Source organism: Coccomyxa subellipsoidea (assembly GCF_000258705.1).
Source record: "Coccomyxa subellipsoidea C-169, whole genome shotgun sequence".
Classification (NCBI taxonomy): domain Eukaryota; kingdom Viridiplantae; phylum Chlorophyta; class Trebouxiophyceae; family Coccomyxaceae; genus Coccomyxa; species Coccomyxa subellipsoidea.
In genome coordinates, this window is record NW_005178041.1 from 2,506,883 (window position 1) to 2,524,660 (window position 17,778).

A 17,778-nucleotide genomic window follows, 5' to 3' on the forward strand; every position below is an offset into this window, starting at 1 on the left:
TTTAGCTTAGGGTTTAAAACTTAGGGTTTAGGGTAGGGGCCTTTATAGCAATAATGTTCCCCATATGACTCTGCGGAAGCCAAACTTGGCTTCAGGCAAGCAAGCCCCTGTCCATGACGGCGACTTCTTTGTTGGAGGCATCGGTGGAAGGATTGCGAAGGAATCGAATACGTCAAACAGAAATCGATTGAAGAAAAGTGTAGAATCGTTTCAACAAAGGAGCTCATCAGACGTATAGTCGAAATTATACTTGCCCATACGCGTTATTACGAGACTGCAACTTGAGAAATAAGGCACTTGCTTGCAAAGAGATATATTTGTTTTCATCTTATATATCCTACAAATTATCAGGGGTCTCCCAGAATGTGTGAATCAAGGGTACAGGTTGAGGCCTCAAACGGCCAAGACCGTCCAGTGAAAGCAAAGAAAGTGAAGAAAGGGCTGGAGCCCGTGAGCGCAGAGGGAGAGGGTGGGGGTAATTGCAAGTTTGCAAGAGCTCTGGGATCGGTGGATTGGCACACCCGAGAGCAGGGCCTGCAGGCTTTGACCATCTGGCTTACTAGAACCACTCCTTCCGAGTCTGATCTCACGAAGATCTGGAAGGCGCTCTTCTTTTGTTTCTGGCATTCAGACAAGGCTCATGTCCAGGTATGGTGTCTGCCTGCTTGAACCTCACGTGATCTTCTTTGTGGAGGTCAAGAAAGTAGTGTGCAATACATTTGCATGACTTTGCTGGTGTCTTTCACACAGGCAGAGCTTGCAGAGCGCTTAGCAGCCGTCCTTCCATTGTTGAGTGCCGAGGTGAGCCCCAGATCCCTTCTCAGCAGCCAGCCTTGAGCATTTTGCGTGACCAAGGCAAAGCTACTGTGTTTGCCTCAAGTGTCTAAGGAAGCCAGGGAATTCGCAGGGAGCGCTGCTGTACTTCAAGGTGTTTGCCAAGACGATGCAGCGGGAGTGGTTTGGCATCGACAAGCTCCGCCTGGACAAGTTCATGATGCTCGTGCGCAAGTTCCTGCACCAGCTCTTCGTCCACCTGCAGGAGGGTGGCTGGTGCGCATGTCCTCCTGCCAATAACCACTGCTCTACATTGTCTTGAAGGCATTTCACTCATCCAGTCAGCTTCCTCATAGATCAGTGATCAAAGCAAAGCTCACGGCGCGCAGAGTGGCTCAACTGCACTTTTTCGTGGTGGCAGGGACAGCGAAAGGACGGCGGCATACTGCGCGTTCCTGTCAGAGGAGGTATTCCTGATGAGCGACCGGGAGCCGTCGGCTGGTTTTAGCCTGCACCTGGCGGACATTGCTGTTTCAGAGCTGTGCGCAGCCTGTGATGAGGCGGGCCCTGTGCCCAGAGATGCGCTGGAGGTCAGCTCCGCTTTTGCAGTGCTATTGTCCCTTTCACTGATATTAAGAGATCAGAGTTGCAAGACATGCAAGGCAGTGCCGAATGGGGAGAAAAGCTGCTTTGTGGTGAACTTACAGTGCTAGTGACATAAAAGACACCTCCTGTGGATTGAATTGGGTAATTTGAGCTTGATGCATGCGTGGGGCCGAGATGAAGCATCAGGTTTTCACGCATGCAGGCATTGCTGGAGCCGTTCTGTCTCGCTGCAGCGCGCACAAAGAGGCCGGCGCTGATGGCAAGGCTGCAGGACGGAGTCTTTGGAGAGCTGCTGGAGATGGGCAGTAATGGAGCACTGGCCAACATGGACATGCAGACCATGGGTGCCAGGCTCTTTGACCTCGGTGAGGTTCTGGAGCCTCGCTGTTTGGCATCACAGTGTGCTCCAACGACATAGGATCGTCCGTGCTCCTGCTGTAGCTTCCACATCAATGGTGAGAGGGAGAGTGTAACTGATATGTTGACTGGGTTGTCTGCAGGTGCGCAATCGGAAGTCAGGGCCAGGAATAGGGAGGTGCTGTATGCTCTCAGCAAGCTCTTCGAGCGCGCGGAAGCCAAGCGGCAGAAGAAACTAAACGAACCTGCGCGTCCGCCGGCTCCAGCCTCTGGCGCTGGCTCTGGTGCACCTCCAGCGGCGGCAGGGAGTCGCGGTGCTGGCACAGAGGCCCCTGTGAAGCAGAGCGGCAAGAAGCAGAGGGCAGCTGAAGCGCCCTGTGCCAGCGACCTGGCAGGGGCATGCGAGGGGGAGCTGCCGGCTCCCAGCACTCCCCTCACAACGCAGGGTGCAGCAGCAGCTGCACCAGCAAAACAGAGTGGGAAAAAGCGGAAACAGACAGTAGATCTGCCTGGTGCGGTCCTCGCCTCAGCAGCACCAAGCAGCCAAGCAGGTCGCATGCAGGAAGCAGCTTTATCTGAGCCCAGTACTGCGCCTCCAGCAACGCAGCTGAATGGTCAGTCGGGCGCGCAGTCCACTGGGAAGAAGAGGAAGAAGTCCATGGCGGCCCTGGTGGCTGAAGCTGCCGCCATGAAGGCTGGCAGGTCCGCAGGTGGCGCGCAGCCGGTGGCTGCCTCCACACCCGATGCAGCCACCCCCTCAGGGCGGCCACCTACCACTCCATCGTCAGCCATTGCCGCGGCTGCAAAGCTCACAGAGTCCCAGCGCAAGAAGCAGGTGTGCATGCATTCTTCTCTTGAAGCAATGCCCTCCACCTTACCTTGCGTGTAGATGGTGAATCGGAGGATATTAAACAGGTTTCAGCAGGTTGGTGTTTTCTGTGAGAAGGTTTGAAACATGAGGCGTGGCGTTTGAATGGGTGCTGTGTGCTGGGTGCAGGTCAAGTTTCAGATGAAGAACAATCTGTACTTTGAAAAGGGCGGGCCGGTGCCCCCAGCAGAGGTGCGGACGCCGCCGACGGCAAAGCCAAAGGGCAGCGCCCTCAAGAAGACGTCATCTGTGGCGCCCAGACCCAAGAGCCCCAGGATGCAGGGAAGCGGGCTGAAGAGGAAGACCAAGGCGGCCCTCTTCTTCTGACAGAGTGTAGGAGGTCCATAGGAGACCGTTGAATTTTGAGCTATAGTTTAGACAAGATTTTGAGACCTAATCCTTGCAACCCTCACTTGTTCTGAGCTGACATGATGCAATGATGATAGCTTTATGTTTGGTTTGAGCCCACCAGCACACATGTGCTTGTGAGTGATAGGAATTGAAGGATGCCATGCCCATTTGTGGTTGTATTGAGGCACCACATGGAGCAATGAGCATCAGAAGAATGTGCTTTGAAAAAATCGATTATTATGCACCAAGCTCCATGCAAGATTACACCTCATCGTTTGCTCAGCAACCAACCGCCTGAGGCACCTAGCATGCGCCACCATGGCCTAGACACTATCACGAATCCAGCATCGTTAGGAGCAGTGCAATCCCCTCAACAAGAGCTATCCGGTATACCCAGCACCGCCGGTAGTGGCTGTGCCAGAAGTTGTGCCAACATCATAGCCACCGACGCGGTAGTGCCGAAGGTGCTCGATGGGGAACCCTTCTGTCACCTTCTTGGGCACCACCTCCAGGTCAGCATAGGTCAGCACATTGGGAGGCAGCACGTGGTCCTGTGTCATCTCCTCAATGTAGTCCGCAGTGAACATGGTGTTCACAGGGATCGGGAACTGCGCACCACACAGCAGCCAAATCTCAATGTGCTGGAGACGCAGAAAACTGCAGACCACCCCTCAACAACAATCAATCAGTAGATATGCTGCAGACGAGGGGTTGTTGAGCTGCAAGGGAAGACCTGCAGACAGTGCGTAGTGAGAAGCTTGCATGCTCTGGAGGTGCACCTACCATTTTGAAAAGCTTCTCGCGCGGGACCGCCAGCAACCTGGCCACTGGCAGGGGCAGGTTGAAAGTGCTGATGGGCTCCCGGATGGTCGTGTACACCAATTCCACAATCTGCTTCACCCTGTGGTGGCCAATATATCTTCAGCACTTTGCCCCTCTGCCGCCCACTCTGCCATAACACTGAGCAGTGCAGATCTTCAGCTTGCAGGCTGCATTCGTAAGCTTTTGCTGGGCAAGATTGTGCTGATACACCAAGCAAAGAACACCCCTCAGGATGGCCCTGACGGATGTGGGCACATGAAGGAGTGGAGCATTATGCTCTGCCGGGGTTTGGCAGCAGCATACAGTCCCAAGTCCTACAAGTGCAACATCTGCTAGTGACCAGCTGGCGCATATGTTGGTGCAAAAGCCACGCGTTAAGGGCCCACTAGTGTAATGACCAACAGCTTTGGACAGGCACAGGCGAGGGGAGTGTGGCTCACGTGAGGACTTCAGGCCCGGCCAGGAAGTACTCCTTGCCCAGGGCCTCCTTGGTCTTCAGGGAGTGGATCACTGCGTCGGCCACATCGCGCACATAAGTGGGCTGCAGCTTTGTCTCGCCGCCGCCCACCAGAGGGATGAAGGGGACCTGCTTTGCCATGGTCGCATAGATGTTGTACATCCGATCCTCTGTGCCCACCACATGGCCCGGCTTGAAGACCGTCGCGTACGGCAGAATCGACCGCACCGCCGCATCCCCAGCCGCCTGCATTGTAGCCAGATAATACCCATTTCAATGAGTAATCCTCACAGTGGCCGCATTGGAGCAGCCGTGTCTCACCATTCCACAAAATTAAAATGAAGTTATAGATGAGGGGCCTCGCAAGGGATGGTTGAAGGGGTTGGCGGCAGACCTTTGTGCGCAGCCGTCTGGAGGCTGCGTTTTCAGAGGCGCCAATGCAGCTGAATTGCACAAAGCGCTCAGTCAGGGGGTTGTCAGCAGCTGCCTGGGCGATGCGCGTCGCCGCGTCGATGTGCACGTCCTCGAAGCTGAAGTTCCAGGTCTCCTTGTCCAGGCCGGTCAGGTTGATGATCACATTCGAGCGCTTGATGGCATCCTTTATGTGCGAGTCGTCCCGGATGTTGAAATCCTTCCATTGGTATATCTGCAAGCAGGCAGACATCACGTTTGAATGCCCGACTGTACCTGCAGGCAGCCTGACAGCAGGCCTTGCAATGCATAAACGAGAAGACTGGTCGCTGGGCAATGCAATCAGTGGGAGATGGGGCGCAGTTGCACCTGTCCAAGGTCTCCCATCTGCCGAAGATACTGGACGTCCAATTCGTCACGGCGGTAGGGCACAACCACCTGGGTCCCCTGCCTCGCCAGGGCATTTACAATGTAGCGGCCCAGGAACCCAGAACACCCAAACACTGTCGCTGTCACCCCGCTGATCTGCAGAGTGGCACAACCGGCTATGAGTAGACGTTATATCCACCGACAGCAAGAGCATCAAGCATGATCCCTTCCACATGAAAAGCATGATCACACAAGTGCCTCACCGAGGATCTGCCACCAGGGCCAGCTTTGAGCCCTTTGTTCTTCACAGCAAACTGAGCAAGGTCCGCTGTAGCATACTCCCGAGTAGAAAAGGCTGCGCCTGCAGAACATTCGGGTCATGAAAGATATCTTGGAGATTTATTTGAGATGAAAGGCAGTACAGAAGTGACAAGTTCACAGAAAACGTGCAAGATAGGTCAAGGCAGCTCAAGCTTTGTGGAGAAGAACAGAACATCAAACACCATCAAGACATCACATCCACAACAAGTGATTTGAGAATGCCTTGTATCCATTATAATATTATTTTAGCCTTAAAGCTCTCACAGCATGAAGGCTTCATTACCTGGGGCGAGCCTTGTTGCCATAGAGCTGCACGCCTGGACAGCATCCCTGCACTGCCGCAGAATCATTTCGCGGCAGACAAACAACCCCTTTCAAGATGCTGATCTCCTGTATTCCCTATCTTCTCCCTTTGTGTGAGAAGTTCAAGTGGGCAACGCATCCATGCTATTGCCACCAATGCATTGCGATCCTGTTTCTCTATAGTGTCTTGCGTCCTGCACACTGGCCGGAGAGATCACCAGGATAGGTCCAGTCCCGAGGAGAGCACTTTGCTCGTCGGACACCCCAGTTAGTCATCTGTACTAATCTTCACGTGACAAGCCTAGACAGGCGCACCAGGGGAGACTCTACTGCCCTGCGCCTTCTGCCAATGCAGGGTGGATTTCTTGCGATCTAGATCAACGTTGCCGCAAACGTTGGGCCCTCTGACAGGAGTGGCAAGCGTGAACGCAAACATGAAAATCTCTGCCCGACGGGCCTTCTTTCAGGTGAAGTGCCCCCATATTGGCAATGCTACTGTGGGTTTCTACAGCAGTCAGAATCCCATGCTGATGCGGCTGCGTCTTGTGCAGGCTCGGCGAGGCCTGTTCGAAGGGAGGTTATGGGAGGGACCTCGCTTCGCATCGAGTATCGCGGGAGCAGAGAAGGTGGCTGTTTTGGAGGTTTAGGTTTATTGTGTTCTCCCCTTGGTCAAGTTTCTCTCGCTCTGCGAGGCCACAACCTGAAATTATTTTTGTTGAAGTTTTGATTGGAGTTCACCGATGTGTAGGCGCCCCTTAGTCGGGTGGAGCCAGACCAGTTCCTCAACGACCGGTATGCAGCCATGGAGGAGCGGCTTGCGGTAGGTTTTTCACTCAATTGTTATTGGTGTTTCTATCGTTGCATTTGCATTTGCAACGGTCTCACGCTTCAAAACTTGTCTCCAGGTGGTCCGCAAGAGACTCAACCGCCCTCTCAACTTTGCAGAGAAGGTGCGCTCGTGCTGTTTCTGCTCCCTGCCAGAATTCAGGACATTTGATAATACATTGAGGTATTTTCAAATAATTAATCCGCGCCATGTGGCGCCTGAGATCACGCTGCTAAGCACAGAAGGCAACCCTAGAGGCAGCAAGATCGAGGGTCGATTACCTCAATGAGAATTTCCTTGTGAAACTTGACAACCTTGATCACAGGTCGTCTATGGTCATTTGGACGACCCTGAAGGCCAGGAGATTGAGCGCGGGGTCAGCTACCTGCGTCTGAGGCCAGGTGGGTGGTATGGCTGCTGTGCATGGGAGTGCAGTCTCATTATGTGACGCCTCCAGTGCAATATTCTGAAGCATGTTTGCAATGATGTGCAGATCGGGTGGCGATGCAAGACGCCACAGCGCAGATGGCTGTGCTGCAGTTCATCTCCTCCGGCCTGCCCACCACAGCCGTGCCCTCCACCATTCACTGCGACCATCTGATCGAGGGAACTACTGCTCCTCAGGAAGACAGGTGCGCTATTCACCAGACACCATATTGAATCACCGCAATCCTGCGCAGAACTGAAATACACTGCTGGGGGTCGGAGTTGACGGGGCTGTCAACATTGCACAGGGACAACTCGTTTGGTGGGCCAGCTGACCTAGCGCATGCCATCAAAACAAACAAGGAAGTGTACGACTTCCTGTCCTCTGCCGGAGCAAAGTACGGCATCGGCTTCTGGAAGCCAGGGTCCGGAATCATCCATCAGGTGAGAGGCTTACACTTGCAACAGACACACAAATACCCGTCTGGCTCTGTCATTGTGCAACCTTGAAGCATTGTCATGTGAGCCCAAAGCAGGGGAATAAGTGTTGATTGAGGTGTAACTGTGCAGATTGTGCTGGAGAATTACGCCTTCCCTGGTGGCATGATGATTGGTACCGACTCGCACACGCCCAACGCCGGCGGCCTAGGCATGTGCGCTGTGGGCGTGGGAGGAGCTGACGCCGTGGATGTGATGGCTGGCCTGCCCTGGGAGCTCAAGGCCCCCAAGGTGAGGCCCCCTTGCTTCACGCCAACTACAATTATGAGTTGCTGACCAGAACCTTGCGTGTGGCAAAAAGGATGTGGATTCTGAGTATTGGGTGAAGATTAGCATGTTGGGGTGACAGGTTATCGGAGTGAAGCTCACCGGCAAGCTGTCCAAGTGGAACTCCCCCAAGGACATTATTTGCAAGGTGGCGGGCATCCTCACTGTCAAGGGTGGCACTGGTGCCATTGTGGAGTACTTTGGATCCGGTGTAGACAACATCTCATGCACAGGTGAGGCCCACAATCATCCTACCAGCACCTGCAGGACAAACAGCTGGCATCAGGGGGTCCAATCAGGCTGCTTGGATTGGCGGTTGCGATACAGTAATGACTGCCTGAGCCGCCACATGCATGCAGGGCGAATCATTCATCTCTTTGGCTTTCCGCTCAGTTCATTACATGTGAACCATGCCATACGCGCTTGTCATGCCCACAAAGTGATGAAGTTGTTCGTGTGCTCACACCAGGCATGGGCACCATCTGCAACATGGGCGCTGAGATCGGCGCAACCACCTCCATGTTCCCCTACAACAAGCGCCAGTACGACTATCTGGTCGCCACCGGCCGCGAGCCGGCCGCCAAGCTGGCCGACTCCTTCCGGGAGCACCTGCGCGCTGACGAGGGCGCCGAGTACGACCAGGTCATTGAGCTCAACCTCAACGAGCTGGAACCCCAGGTGCCGCCCTTTCTTCTGCACACAGCCCTCGACTGCTGTATTGCAACATGTTGCATGCGCCCTTGCAAGTAGGAGGCATTATTTCTGACTACAACAAGTTTCTGGCTGCACTGGGAAGTGGCCTTGTGTGGCCAAGCTGCAGAGCAAACACAGAGTGGCCAGAGGACTAAGGCAGACAGAACTTTGCTTTCCACTTGCAACTTGGCAGACTCTTAAGCAATTGCTATTTTGTGAGTGCGTGCCTTTAATACAAGCAGTACTCGTTTCCAGACACAAAAAGGGATATAGTTTGGCAAATTTTCTGAGAGGATTTGGCGCCTGCACAGATCAATGGCCCGTTCACGCCCGATCTGGCGCACACGCTGTCGGAGTTTGCGGAGGCGCTGAAGACCAACAAGTGGCCCACAGAGCTAAAGGCGGGCCTCATCGGCTCCTGCACCAACTCCAGCTACGAGGACATGCAGCGCGCCGCCAGCGTCGCCCGCCAGGCCCTCGACGCCGGCATCAAGGCCAAGGTGCGCTTTTTTTGGGGGGCTTCTTGCACTATGTTTATCTAATAATTTCTGTCCCAGTATGGGCTGGTGCGCGCACAGACATTGATCCTGGTCACAAATCACATGGCTTGGACTTTTGCGGCTGCAGGCAGGTAGCTGCTGTTTTGGACATTGTTCTTTATGGCACGGATTAGAATGGCCTGCGCATGTGATGCACCGAGCGGTCACTTGTGATTCATAGTCGGCTGAAGATGACATGCGTGATTGTGCCAGGTGCCCTTCACGATCACCCCGGGCAGTGAGCAGATCCGCGCCACCATCGAGCGCGACGGCCTCATCGACATCTTCAACAAGGTCGGCGGCACCGTGCTGGCCAACGCCTGCGGCCCCTGCATCGGCCAGTGGAAGCGCACAGAGGTCAAGAAGGGTGTGTTCTTGTTCCAACTCTACCAAAGCACCGGCACTTCTCCCCAGCACATTGTTCTGCTTAGCAATCCAAGCAGGAAGATGAGCTTGTCATGCTTGTGCTCTTGCCCAGCACGACGTTCTGATGAGCATCCGAGCTCAAAGACATGCTTGTCATTCTGGGGTACCTGCTATTGTTCTTGAAGACAACAATTTTGCAGGTGAGGCCAACTCGATCATCACCTCCTACAACCGCAATTTTGCCGCTCGCAATGATGGCAACCCGGCCACGCACGCGTTTGTCACCTCCCCGGAGCTGGTCACTGCCTTTGCCATCGCGGGCGATTTGACCTTCAACCCCGAGAAGGACACCCTGGTCGGCGCCGACGGCAAGGAGATCAAGCTGCAGCCCCCCACCGGCGACGAGCTCCCCGCCAGGGGCTTTGACGCAGGTTTGCTCCCACCCATCACCTGCATTGGCTTGGCCTGAAATGTACCTGTCTGTTCAGGTGACCTGCCTTTGCTGAGCCTGAAAGTTGACGGTGCGTAGGTGAGTACCTGTGGCTGTCATGTGGATTACATTGGTTCTGGTGCGTCTATTGTGTTGGGGTGTACAGCATGCGGCATCGGAAAGGCCACAGGCAGGAAGTGGTCGCTGTTGTGTCGATTGCAAGGGTTGATGGGGTGTGCAGGTGAGGAAACCTACCAGGCGCCTGCCCCCGGACAGGTGGATGTCAAGGTGGACCCCGAGAGCTCGCGCCTGCAGATCCTGGAGCCCTTCAAGGCATGGGACGGCAAGGATGTCAAGGCACGCACCTTTGATCACTCTCTGCTGCTCTTGGCAATGCATCCAACATGCAAACTGGGACGCTGATGTCTGGCCCAATATAGGTGTCCCTCCTCTGATGACAAGACATGTGACGTTGCTGCAGGACGCCCTGGTGCTGATCAAGGTGAAGGGCAAATGCACGACTGACCACATCTCCATGGCCGGCCCCTGGCTCAAGTACCGCGGCCACCTGGACAACATCTCCAACAACATGCTCATCGGCGCCCTCAATATTGAGAACGAGCAGGTCAACAGCGTCAAGAACCAGGTGCTGCGGGGTCACTGCCTCCCGGCATATCCCAACCTGATTGTGCTCTGTTACTTCATCTTTCCACCCGTTTTCTGTCTGGTCACTCCATCCATCAGGCGTGACCAGTGTGCATCCCCACAGGGGATGGTTGTGCCGATGCATGACAAGTGCTGATGGTCATGTTATGGTCCATTGATGGAGCGGATAAAAAAATGTGCGCAGGTGACTGGTGAGTACGGCGCGGTGCCGGCGGTTGCGCGCGACTACAAGGCACGCGGCCTGGAGTGGGTCGTGGTCGGCGACGAGAACTACGGCGAGGGCAGCAGCCGCGAGCACGCCGCGCTGGAGCCGCGCCACCTGGGCGCTCGCGCGGTGCTGGTCAAGTCCTTCGCCCGCATCCACGAGACCAACCTCAAGAAGCAGGGCCTACTGCCCATCACCTTCGCCAACCCCGCTGACTACGACAAGGTGCCCTGCCCTCCCCTCGTCTTGCAGAGTATCCACAGCAGGTCTCAGTAGACTGCAATAGTCGAGCTCTGTTCAATGCCTCTTTTGTAAAAATAGGCCTTTTTTCCTTTCATAACACAAAGCCAGACCTAAGCTGCGCAAAATCTGGGAATGAGACGTGAAGAGTCCAGATGATGAGCAGTGCGGGTGGCGGGATGCAGGTGGGACCCTTTGACAAGATCAGCATCAAGGGCCTGACAGACTTCCAGCCCGGCAAGCCGCTGACAGTGGTGGGCAAGAAGCCAGACGGCGAGACCTACGAGTTCCCAGTCAACCAGACTTTCAACGAGAACCAGATCGAGTGGTTCAAGGCTGGCTCAGCCCTCAACGCCATGGCCGCTGCCAAGAAGTGAGAGGGTTGTGCTTTGCGCTGAGGCCTCGGAGTCCTGTCAGCTGCTATTCGCTTCGTGTGACCCCCTCCGCTGGATTTCTGGCCTTTCATGAGACGCTTTTTAGGCAGATAATATGAGAGGACAGGTTCATTGCGAGGTGTTATTTGCTGTGTCTCAATTCTGGATTGGAAGTGGGGCATGTGTTGCTTACGTGGGGTCAATCATGCTTGAGCCTTGACAAGCATGGCTGTTCTGCTGTATAGGTTTGTACTCTTAGTTGCATGCCTTGCCTTCGCCCTCGGGGGAGGGCATTGCTCGAGTGTCTCTGCCATAGCAGTGCATATTGTAACAGGTGTCCAGGAGTGGAAGTTGCACATTATGCAATCGACCAGCCTGCATGCAGATTTATTAGGGATGTCCGGCAGTGTGTCATGGCCGGACCTATTCCAGGGACTGCTCGGCACAAAGTCTGCATTCGGTGTTTGGTAGGTTCTTTACGAAAGCAAGCAGTAGTTGATGCATCGTATTTCGGCCGGCGCGCGCTAGCTTTGGGCAACGGCACGCCAATTTGAATGGCTTGTATGCAGCTACTAACATAAAGTATTGGCCTGTAATATCTTGCCATGCAGAAATGTTCGAGATTTGACTGGCTTTAACCAACCCAGTATGTATTCATGCTGCCACCGTAATCACCGTGATGTTGATGGTAGCGCTGGCCATGGCTATGCCGCTGGCCATGCCTTGCTGGCTAGCTGGCCATGATGCATCCATATATGGCCGCTCGCGGTGGCTAGCCACTTGCAATATTGGTGGCAATATATTAATGCTGCCGCATGCGGCCGCAATCTGTTTGCAATTGTGCACTGCTAAAGTTGCTATTGGCATTGTGAGCCAGCATTAAATGAGTGCAGCTTTCACTAAGCTGCATTTGCTCAGCACCAGTCGACCCCGTCAATGTAGGTAGGGGGCAAAAAGGGAGGCAAAACCACGTCCAACATGAGAAAAGCCGAGTGAAAACTACGCCAAACGATATGATTCGGCTGTTCGTGATGCATGGTGAACTCTGGTCATTCTGATTTATGTAGAGTAGCTCCATATGCCTGTTCCCATCCAATACCAGCAACATCGGAACTGTCTTGTGTCATCTGTCGACAGGGGATGTTTCTGGCGCAATCACAGTAGACAAATCCTGCAAGCTGGGCTGGTGTAGAAGACTAGGATAGCGCAGAGTGATTTCGTCTGCAGTTAGGTACAACATCGATGTAGTTTGCAAGCCCTCATCAAGAGGTGAACTCTTCTATCATCATTATAATGTTAGCAATAAGAAGGGAAGTGGTAGATTATGGGGCTATACCGCTGTCATCTTGGCTGCCACACGGCGACAGCACGGCAGCAATTCAGAATTGGCTCAGGCACAGCAGCGAGATTGCAAGGGTGGACGGCACGCATCGTAAGGACGCCACCCCTCACGACCGTACCCTGTTCCAAGATTGCCCTGACTGATGTTTACAGAGGACAGATGCTATCGGCGATGTAGTTTGCTTTTTGGGGTTTACACTCGTTGTTTTCACCATGCCTCTTGCAATCGCTGTTGTGAATCTGATATTTATCACCAGCCTCTCGTCCCAGTCTTATCAGCTCAGGTCAGGCGAAAGTTTTCAAGCTTCATCGATCGCAATTGACGGTTTATTGTAGGCTGGGTGGATGTGGACGCTCTAGCAAAGAGCCTGAACGTTCCTCAGCAACACGCTCAGGTAATCTGCAGTGGTGTGCTGCTCAGCCTTTGATATCAAGCCATCTGTGCTGCCGGTTCGCAAGAGACAGGCTTACAGCACAGTTTGTACTAAAGAGGTCACGCATTTGATTGTCTATGATGGTGGATCAATGGGACGTGTGCTCAAGAGTGCTGTCATATCGCAGATCCTCATAGACACTATTGATGCCCTGGCGGAGGCGCCACAGGAAGTTGTGCAACGGCCAGAAGGTATCAGTGAAGCCAACACAGTCGATGCCTGCACCGTGGCTCTGTACATGTTTGGCCAACTGTACATTCGACAGGCCCAGCGCGCAGATGCAATGGATGTGTGGCCCAGCTCGTCGCCACAGGCCGCTGCTGCTGGATTAACGGTGAGCTGCATGCAAATAACAGCAGAGCGGGGACAGTGGACGGTTGCAGTGAAAGAAATTGGTAGATCATGCCTATAAGCTATATGGCTATTACCTCTAATGGTACCCTGCACAAGTTGACAGAGGCATGCTTTATTTGTTGATGGCAGGGCAGCGCGTTTTCGCAGGCTTTGCCCTTTGCTGAGCTGAGCGGCAGCTTCAGTGGGTTTGGGTCAGGAGGCTTTGGGCCTGCAGAGCCCATCTCACCCACACGATCTGGATCCTCAACTTCATCCCCATCCAGATCAGGCTCAGGGCCTGTTTCACCCTCAGGTCAGTCTTCAGTACCCCTGAATATCCGGTGACTATGCTGAAGCAGCTTAATTATCCTGTGCAGCGGCGTTCTGCTGCAAGTGCTGGATACTGACTTGATTCAGATGGCGTGCAGTGCACTTCCAGCAGCAGAAGAGCAACCATCTTGTGCGGAAAGAGCTCCAGGCACACCTTTTTGCGCATCAGCAGCTGCTTGCAGGGTACACGGATCACATCAAACGGCACACGCACGCGCTTCTTCAGCTGGTGCTGAACAATCCGCAGGTAGGCAACATTTGCCAGTGGACGGACCTCATACTGTGACAGGGTGTACAGGTGGCAGCATCCACTTTGAGCCTTGGTAGATGATGAGGCATGCAGCTGTTGGTTGGGATCCACAGTTCTGTGCTGGGTTGCAGAAGGCGGACAGCAGCCTGCATAACGGCACCATTAGCGCTGCAGAGTTTGACCGCTTGGGCTTCCTTTTGAGAGGCTCGGCTGAGAGCAGTCCAACGCAGGATGGCAGCCCCATGGATGTCAGCCCATCACCCTTCCAAGGTGCGGTGCATGCGCACCAGCTCCTCTCCAGCATGCTCTTTGCTCCAGGATGCAAGACAAGCCTGAAACTTCATGGATGCTGGCCAAAAATAAAGTGCTGAATGTTTCATTTGCTGTAGCAGAGGACGGGTGGCGCTTGAGTGCTCATGTCCCACAGTTTCAAAATAGATCCCAGGGTTCTCCTATTAGTCTTGTTGCCGTAGCCGATTGGATGTCAGAAAACATCTTCGATGAATTGGAACCGGCAGGTAAGCATTGCCCGTGTAAGCTGGTGATAGAGTGACGATTCTCTTTTGGCGCATCCTGTGAACCCCACAGACGAGCAAAGCCAGTGTTATGTTGCCGATGGGGTGAGGATTGGCGCTGCCTGTGCAGATGCCATGGTCGGCAGCCCACCCAAAGGGGGCAGAAGAGGGGATTTAGCTCCAGCTGGTATCGTGCAAGGTGAGACAGCCGACCCACAAGCTTGCACATTCATACCAAGACCCAAGTGCCGGGGTGTGCTATCAGTACTCAGCCCTCAACGAGTGCCATTAATCACCCCTACAAACACGTGCGCAGGGGGCAGCGTGGACATTCAGGGCGTGTGCAAGTCGACGGTGGTGCGGGGGGAGGACAACTTCCCTGCGGGCATCCTGCGGGTCACAGACTGCCATGACACGGTCGTCTACGCGCTCGCACCCCTGCACTATGCCAAGATCGCAGCCTGCAGCGACTGCACGGTGTGCCTCCTCCCCACCCACCCTGCCTTGCCTGCTTGCACTCGGTGATCCTGATAAGTGGGGTTATGAAGAGCTTGCGGAAGCAGCTTTACAAGAAGTGGACACTAATTGGTGGCCCTGGTGTGCATGCATCTTGTGCGTGGGATGGTAAGGTGATCACGGGGGCCGGTTGCTTCCTGGCGTCGCAGGGAAACAAGAGGATGGGTCCTTCACAAATTTTGTATACAAGAGGTTCAGCAAGAGGAAATATAATCCAAGGCCTATTGCAGAATTGACATGGTGAACCAGGATTACTTGGAGATGTAGTTCGTTGTGACCAGACCTCGAGCAGTATCTGGCTAAGAATAATGTTGAGGTTTTACAAATCACCCAGGGGAATGAAATGTGGTGTGGTGTCTTGCAGATCATGATTGGGGCGGTGGGGCGAGTGCTGAAGGTGGAGCGGTGCGAGAGGGTGCAGCTGGTCGCATCGGCGGTGCGCCTGAGCATCGCGTCATGCCACGACTGCGTCTTCTACCTCGGTGTCAACCGCCCGCCTCTCCTGCTCGGCGACAACCGCTTCCTCCAGGTGCTTCTCACTCTTGTACATGCTGCGTGCCGTTTCTTCTCATCAAGCCATCGAGAAGCAATGAAGATTGTGCCAACTGATCCTTTCACGACCTGCATTGGGGTAGCAGAGAACCCCATTATTTCGCTTGCCTTGACTTCACTCAAATGCCTTATCACCGCCCTGTTTCAGCTGTTTCAAAGATACGCAATGCACATTGATGTAGACCAGAGAATCTATCTGTACTTTGCTGAGAGGTTTGTTGCGGGTCGGCTGCAGATGGCGCCGTACAACACGCAGTATGAGCGGCTGCCGGTGCACATGGCCAAGGCGGGCGTGACGGCGGAGCCCAACCTGTGGGACCGCCCGGTCAGCCTGGGCCGCGAGCACCGGCCGGCCACGCCCGACTCCGACAGCGCCACATCGGCCGCCGGCAAGGCGCGCATGCCCTTCACGCTGCTGCCGCCCGACAAGCTGCTGCCGCTCATGGTGCCCTTCAAGGGCGGGCCCGGGCCCCTCTGCGGCGGCGCAGCCTCCAGTGGCGGATCCAGGTTGGCAGTCTCTGTCTCCTCCCATTTGATATCTGTGGAATTATTGGACCCTGGATCTGGAAGCATTTCCTGAGTCATGGTGACAAAGTCAAGGGATCAGGAGATTTATTCCAGCCCGGGCTATTGTAAGGCCCGGCCATTACATCAGCCGGCCTTTACATCAGCTGGCCTGCAGTTTGGCTTTCTGCGGCTGCCTTTACAAGACATTGCCGTATTTCAAGAATTGCAGATTGTGAATGACTTAAGCGAGCATGTGGTGTCACAGGATGTCGGCGGATGTGGGGAGTTTTGTGGGGCTGGGGGACAGCGGCCAGGGGGGGTCGGGGCCTCTGGCGCCCAGCCCATTCCGGCTGCCCGCCGTGTACGAGGAGGCCAAGGAGCGCAAGGTGTCCGCCGTGTCAGACCTGCGCAACGCTGTCAAAGCGGTGCGCGACCAATCCCGACCCTGCCATGACTGCATCTTGCTGTGTCCCTTCATAATTGTGTCAAAATGAGTTGGAGGGACACCTGATAAGTTTCATATTGTACTCTTTCGTACAACTATCTGGGATGCACCTGCTTCTATGTATTGGACAAAGCAAATAATAGCAATATTAATATATTTCATGCCGCACATGTGTGTTTCTGAAACGTCAACACTCCGAGTGAGCCTGCGCTGAATCTTTTGTATGTGCAGGCCTCCCTGGACGATGGCAAGAAGCGGGAGCTGCAGGCGGTGATCCAGTCCTATTTCAAGGACTGGCTGATGACGTCGGGCAACATGCGGCAGGTGTATGACCTGGCGCGCATGGAGCGCGAGGAAGCCTCCAGCAGCATGCCCGACAACAGCAACAACCTGGGCCCAGACGGCCCCATGAACATGTCCACGGACCCTTCCTTGTGACCACCTCATGTCTGACACACTCCTGCAGCTTGTGCAGCTGCAGGAGCGTAATGGCATGTAGTTTTACTAGGGGAGCTCCTCAGTTGATGCCGGCAGTGCGCCTGGCAGCAGTTGAGGAGTGGGCTAGTCAGAAAGGCTTGTTGGCTTGTGCTCTGCCAGGCCAGGGGATCTCCTTGCTTGCAGAATATGTCTGCATCGAGCAGATTGAAGGCATTGCTAGGCTGTTAACGTCACGTTGTAGGAGAAGAAAATTAGGAGTGCTTTGACCCTGTTGGACCTGTGCATGCGGGCATTGTGACTGCAAGCGGAGCAGGCAGCTCATGATTGCATTGTTGCAATGTTGACAATGACTCTACTGTCTGTTAATAACGTTGGTGACCTGTTGCGCAGCTCTGTCACATGGTAATGATAGTGATTGCAGTGGTCGTTGAGATCAGCAGAGTGACGTTGTGGTGCACCCGGAAATGTGCCCATTGACTCTCATCTGCCATGTGCCTTCAGATGATCAATTGCACATGAGGCATCACATGAGCTTTGCGCTCATGATCAGTGGATTCGCTTGCATTCGCTTGTTGAGTGGCATATGCATGTGTTGCACGCAGATGAGAGTTGCCATGCCCATGTAAGCATGTGTATGGCGTAGCTTGCACATGTTCCAGCACGCTAAACCCCATGCACATCAAAGAGGATGAAATTCTGAAAGTGCTGCCACAAGGCGCGGCATGAAGTTGCAGTGTACCTTCCACTTGTCACCGTCAGCACATGCCAGCCTGCGGGTCATCTGATCGTACCAGCGGCCAGGATTGCCCCACATCCACCCGTCGTCCCAGGCAGCTGCGATCAATCCAGGGGTTTTCATGTGCATTGCTGTAGTAAAGAAGTGTCATGTGGCGAAATTTGAGCAACCCTCCAAGTCTCCCAGTGAGGAGGTGGAAGATATCAGATGTG

The 17,778-nt window shown here is 54.3% G+C and overlaps 4 protein-coding genes across 4 annotated transcripts; 3 read left to right on the forward strand and 1 right to left on the reverse strand.

Annotated features, from left to right (window-relative positions):
• Nucleotides 1–723: 723 nt before the first annotated feature.
• COCSUDRAFT_39748 (hypothetical protein) lies at nucleotides 724–2,932 on the forward strand (the record flags this gene model as incomplete). Its single annotated transcript, XM_005651231.1, has 7 exons — nucleotides 724–801; nucleotides 908–1,050; nucleotides 1,196–1,364; nucleotides 1,583–1,745; nucleotides 1,881–2,249; nucleotides 2,337–2,572; nucleotides 2,735–2,932. 7 exons carry the CDS (start codon nucleotides 724–726, stop codon nucleotides 2,930–2,932), a joined length of 1,356 nt encoding a protein of 451 aa, XP_005651288.1.
• A 271-nt stretch (nucleotides 2,933–3,203) lies between these two features.
• On the reverse strand, nucleotides 3,204–5,869 carry COCSUDRAFT_32258 (NAD(P)-binding protein). The gene is made up of 7 exons (XM_005651232.1): nucleotides 5,620–5,869; nucleotides 5,279–5,376; nucleotides 5,016–5,171; nucleotides 4,630–4,881; nucleotides 4,219–4,481; nucleotides 3,740–3,857; nucleotides 3,204–3,564 (listed from the first exon to the last, which is right to left on the reverse strand). Exons 1-7 carry the CDS (start codon nucleotides 5,639–5,641, stop codon nucleotides 3,337–3,339), a joined length of 1,137 nt encoding a protein of 378 aa, XP_005651289.1. The 5' UTR covers nucleotides 5,642–5,869; the 3' UTR covers nucleotides 3,204–3,336.
• A 130-nt stretch (nucleotides 5,870–5,999) lies between these two features.
• COCSUDRAFT_27212 (aconitate hydratase) lies at nucleotides 6,000–11,780 on the forward strand. Its single transcript, XM_005651233.1, has 17 exons — nucleotides 6,000–6,106; nucleotides 6,191–6,265; nucleotides 6,388–6,459; nucleotides 6,545–6,589; nucleotides 6,791–6,866; nucleotides 6,959–7,097; nucleotides 7,200–7,335; nucleotides 7,462–7,620; nucleotides 7,739–7,889; nucleotides 8,126–8,334; nucleotides 8,661–8,849; nucleotides 9,102–9,255; nucleotides 9,455–9,685; nucleotides 9,926–10,041; nucleotides 10,166–10,330; nucleotides 10,535–10,780; nucleotides 10,981–11,780. Exons 1-17 carry the CDS (start codon nucleotides 6,074–6,076, stop codon nucleotides 11,170–11,172), a joined length of 2,388 nt encoding a protein of 795 aa, XP_005651290.1. The 5' UTR covers nucleotides 6,000–6,073; the 3' UTR covers nucleotides 11,173–11,780.
• A 1,255-nt stretch (nucleotides 11,781–13,035) lies between these two features.
• On the forward strand, nucleotides 13,036–17,251 carry COCSUDRAFT_46214 (TBCC-domain-containing protein; the record flags this gene model as incomplete). The annotated part of the gene is made up of 10 exons (XM_005651234.1): nucleotides 13,036–13,278; nucleotides 13,428–13,590; nucleotides 13,706–13,854; nucleotides 13,989–14,127; nucleotides 14,503–14,571; nucleotides 14,689–14,849; nucleotides 15,253–15,417; nucleotides 15,676–15,947; nucleotides 16,213–16,372; nucleotides 16,624–17,251. The coding sequence occupies 10 exons, from the start codon at nucleotides 13,036–13,038 to the stop codon at nucleotides 16,828–16,830; spliced, it is 1,728 nt and encodes a 575-aa protein (XP_005651291.1). The 3' UTR covers nucleotides 16,831–17,251.
• Nucleotides 17,252–17,778: the final 527 nt, after the last annotated feature.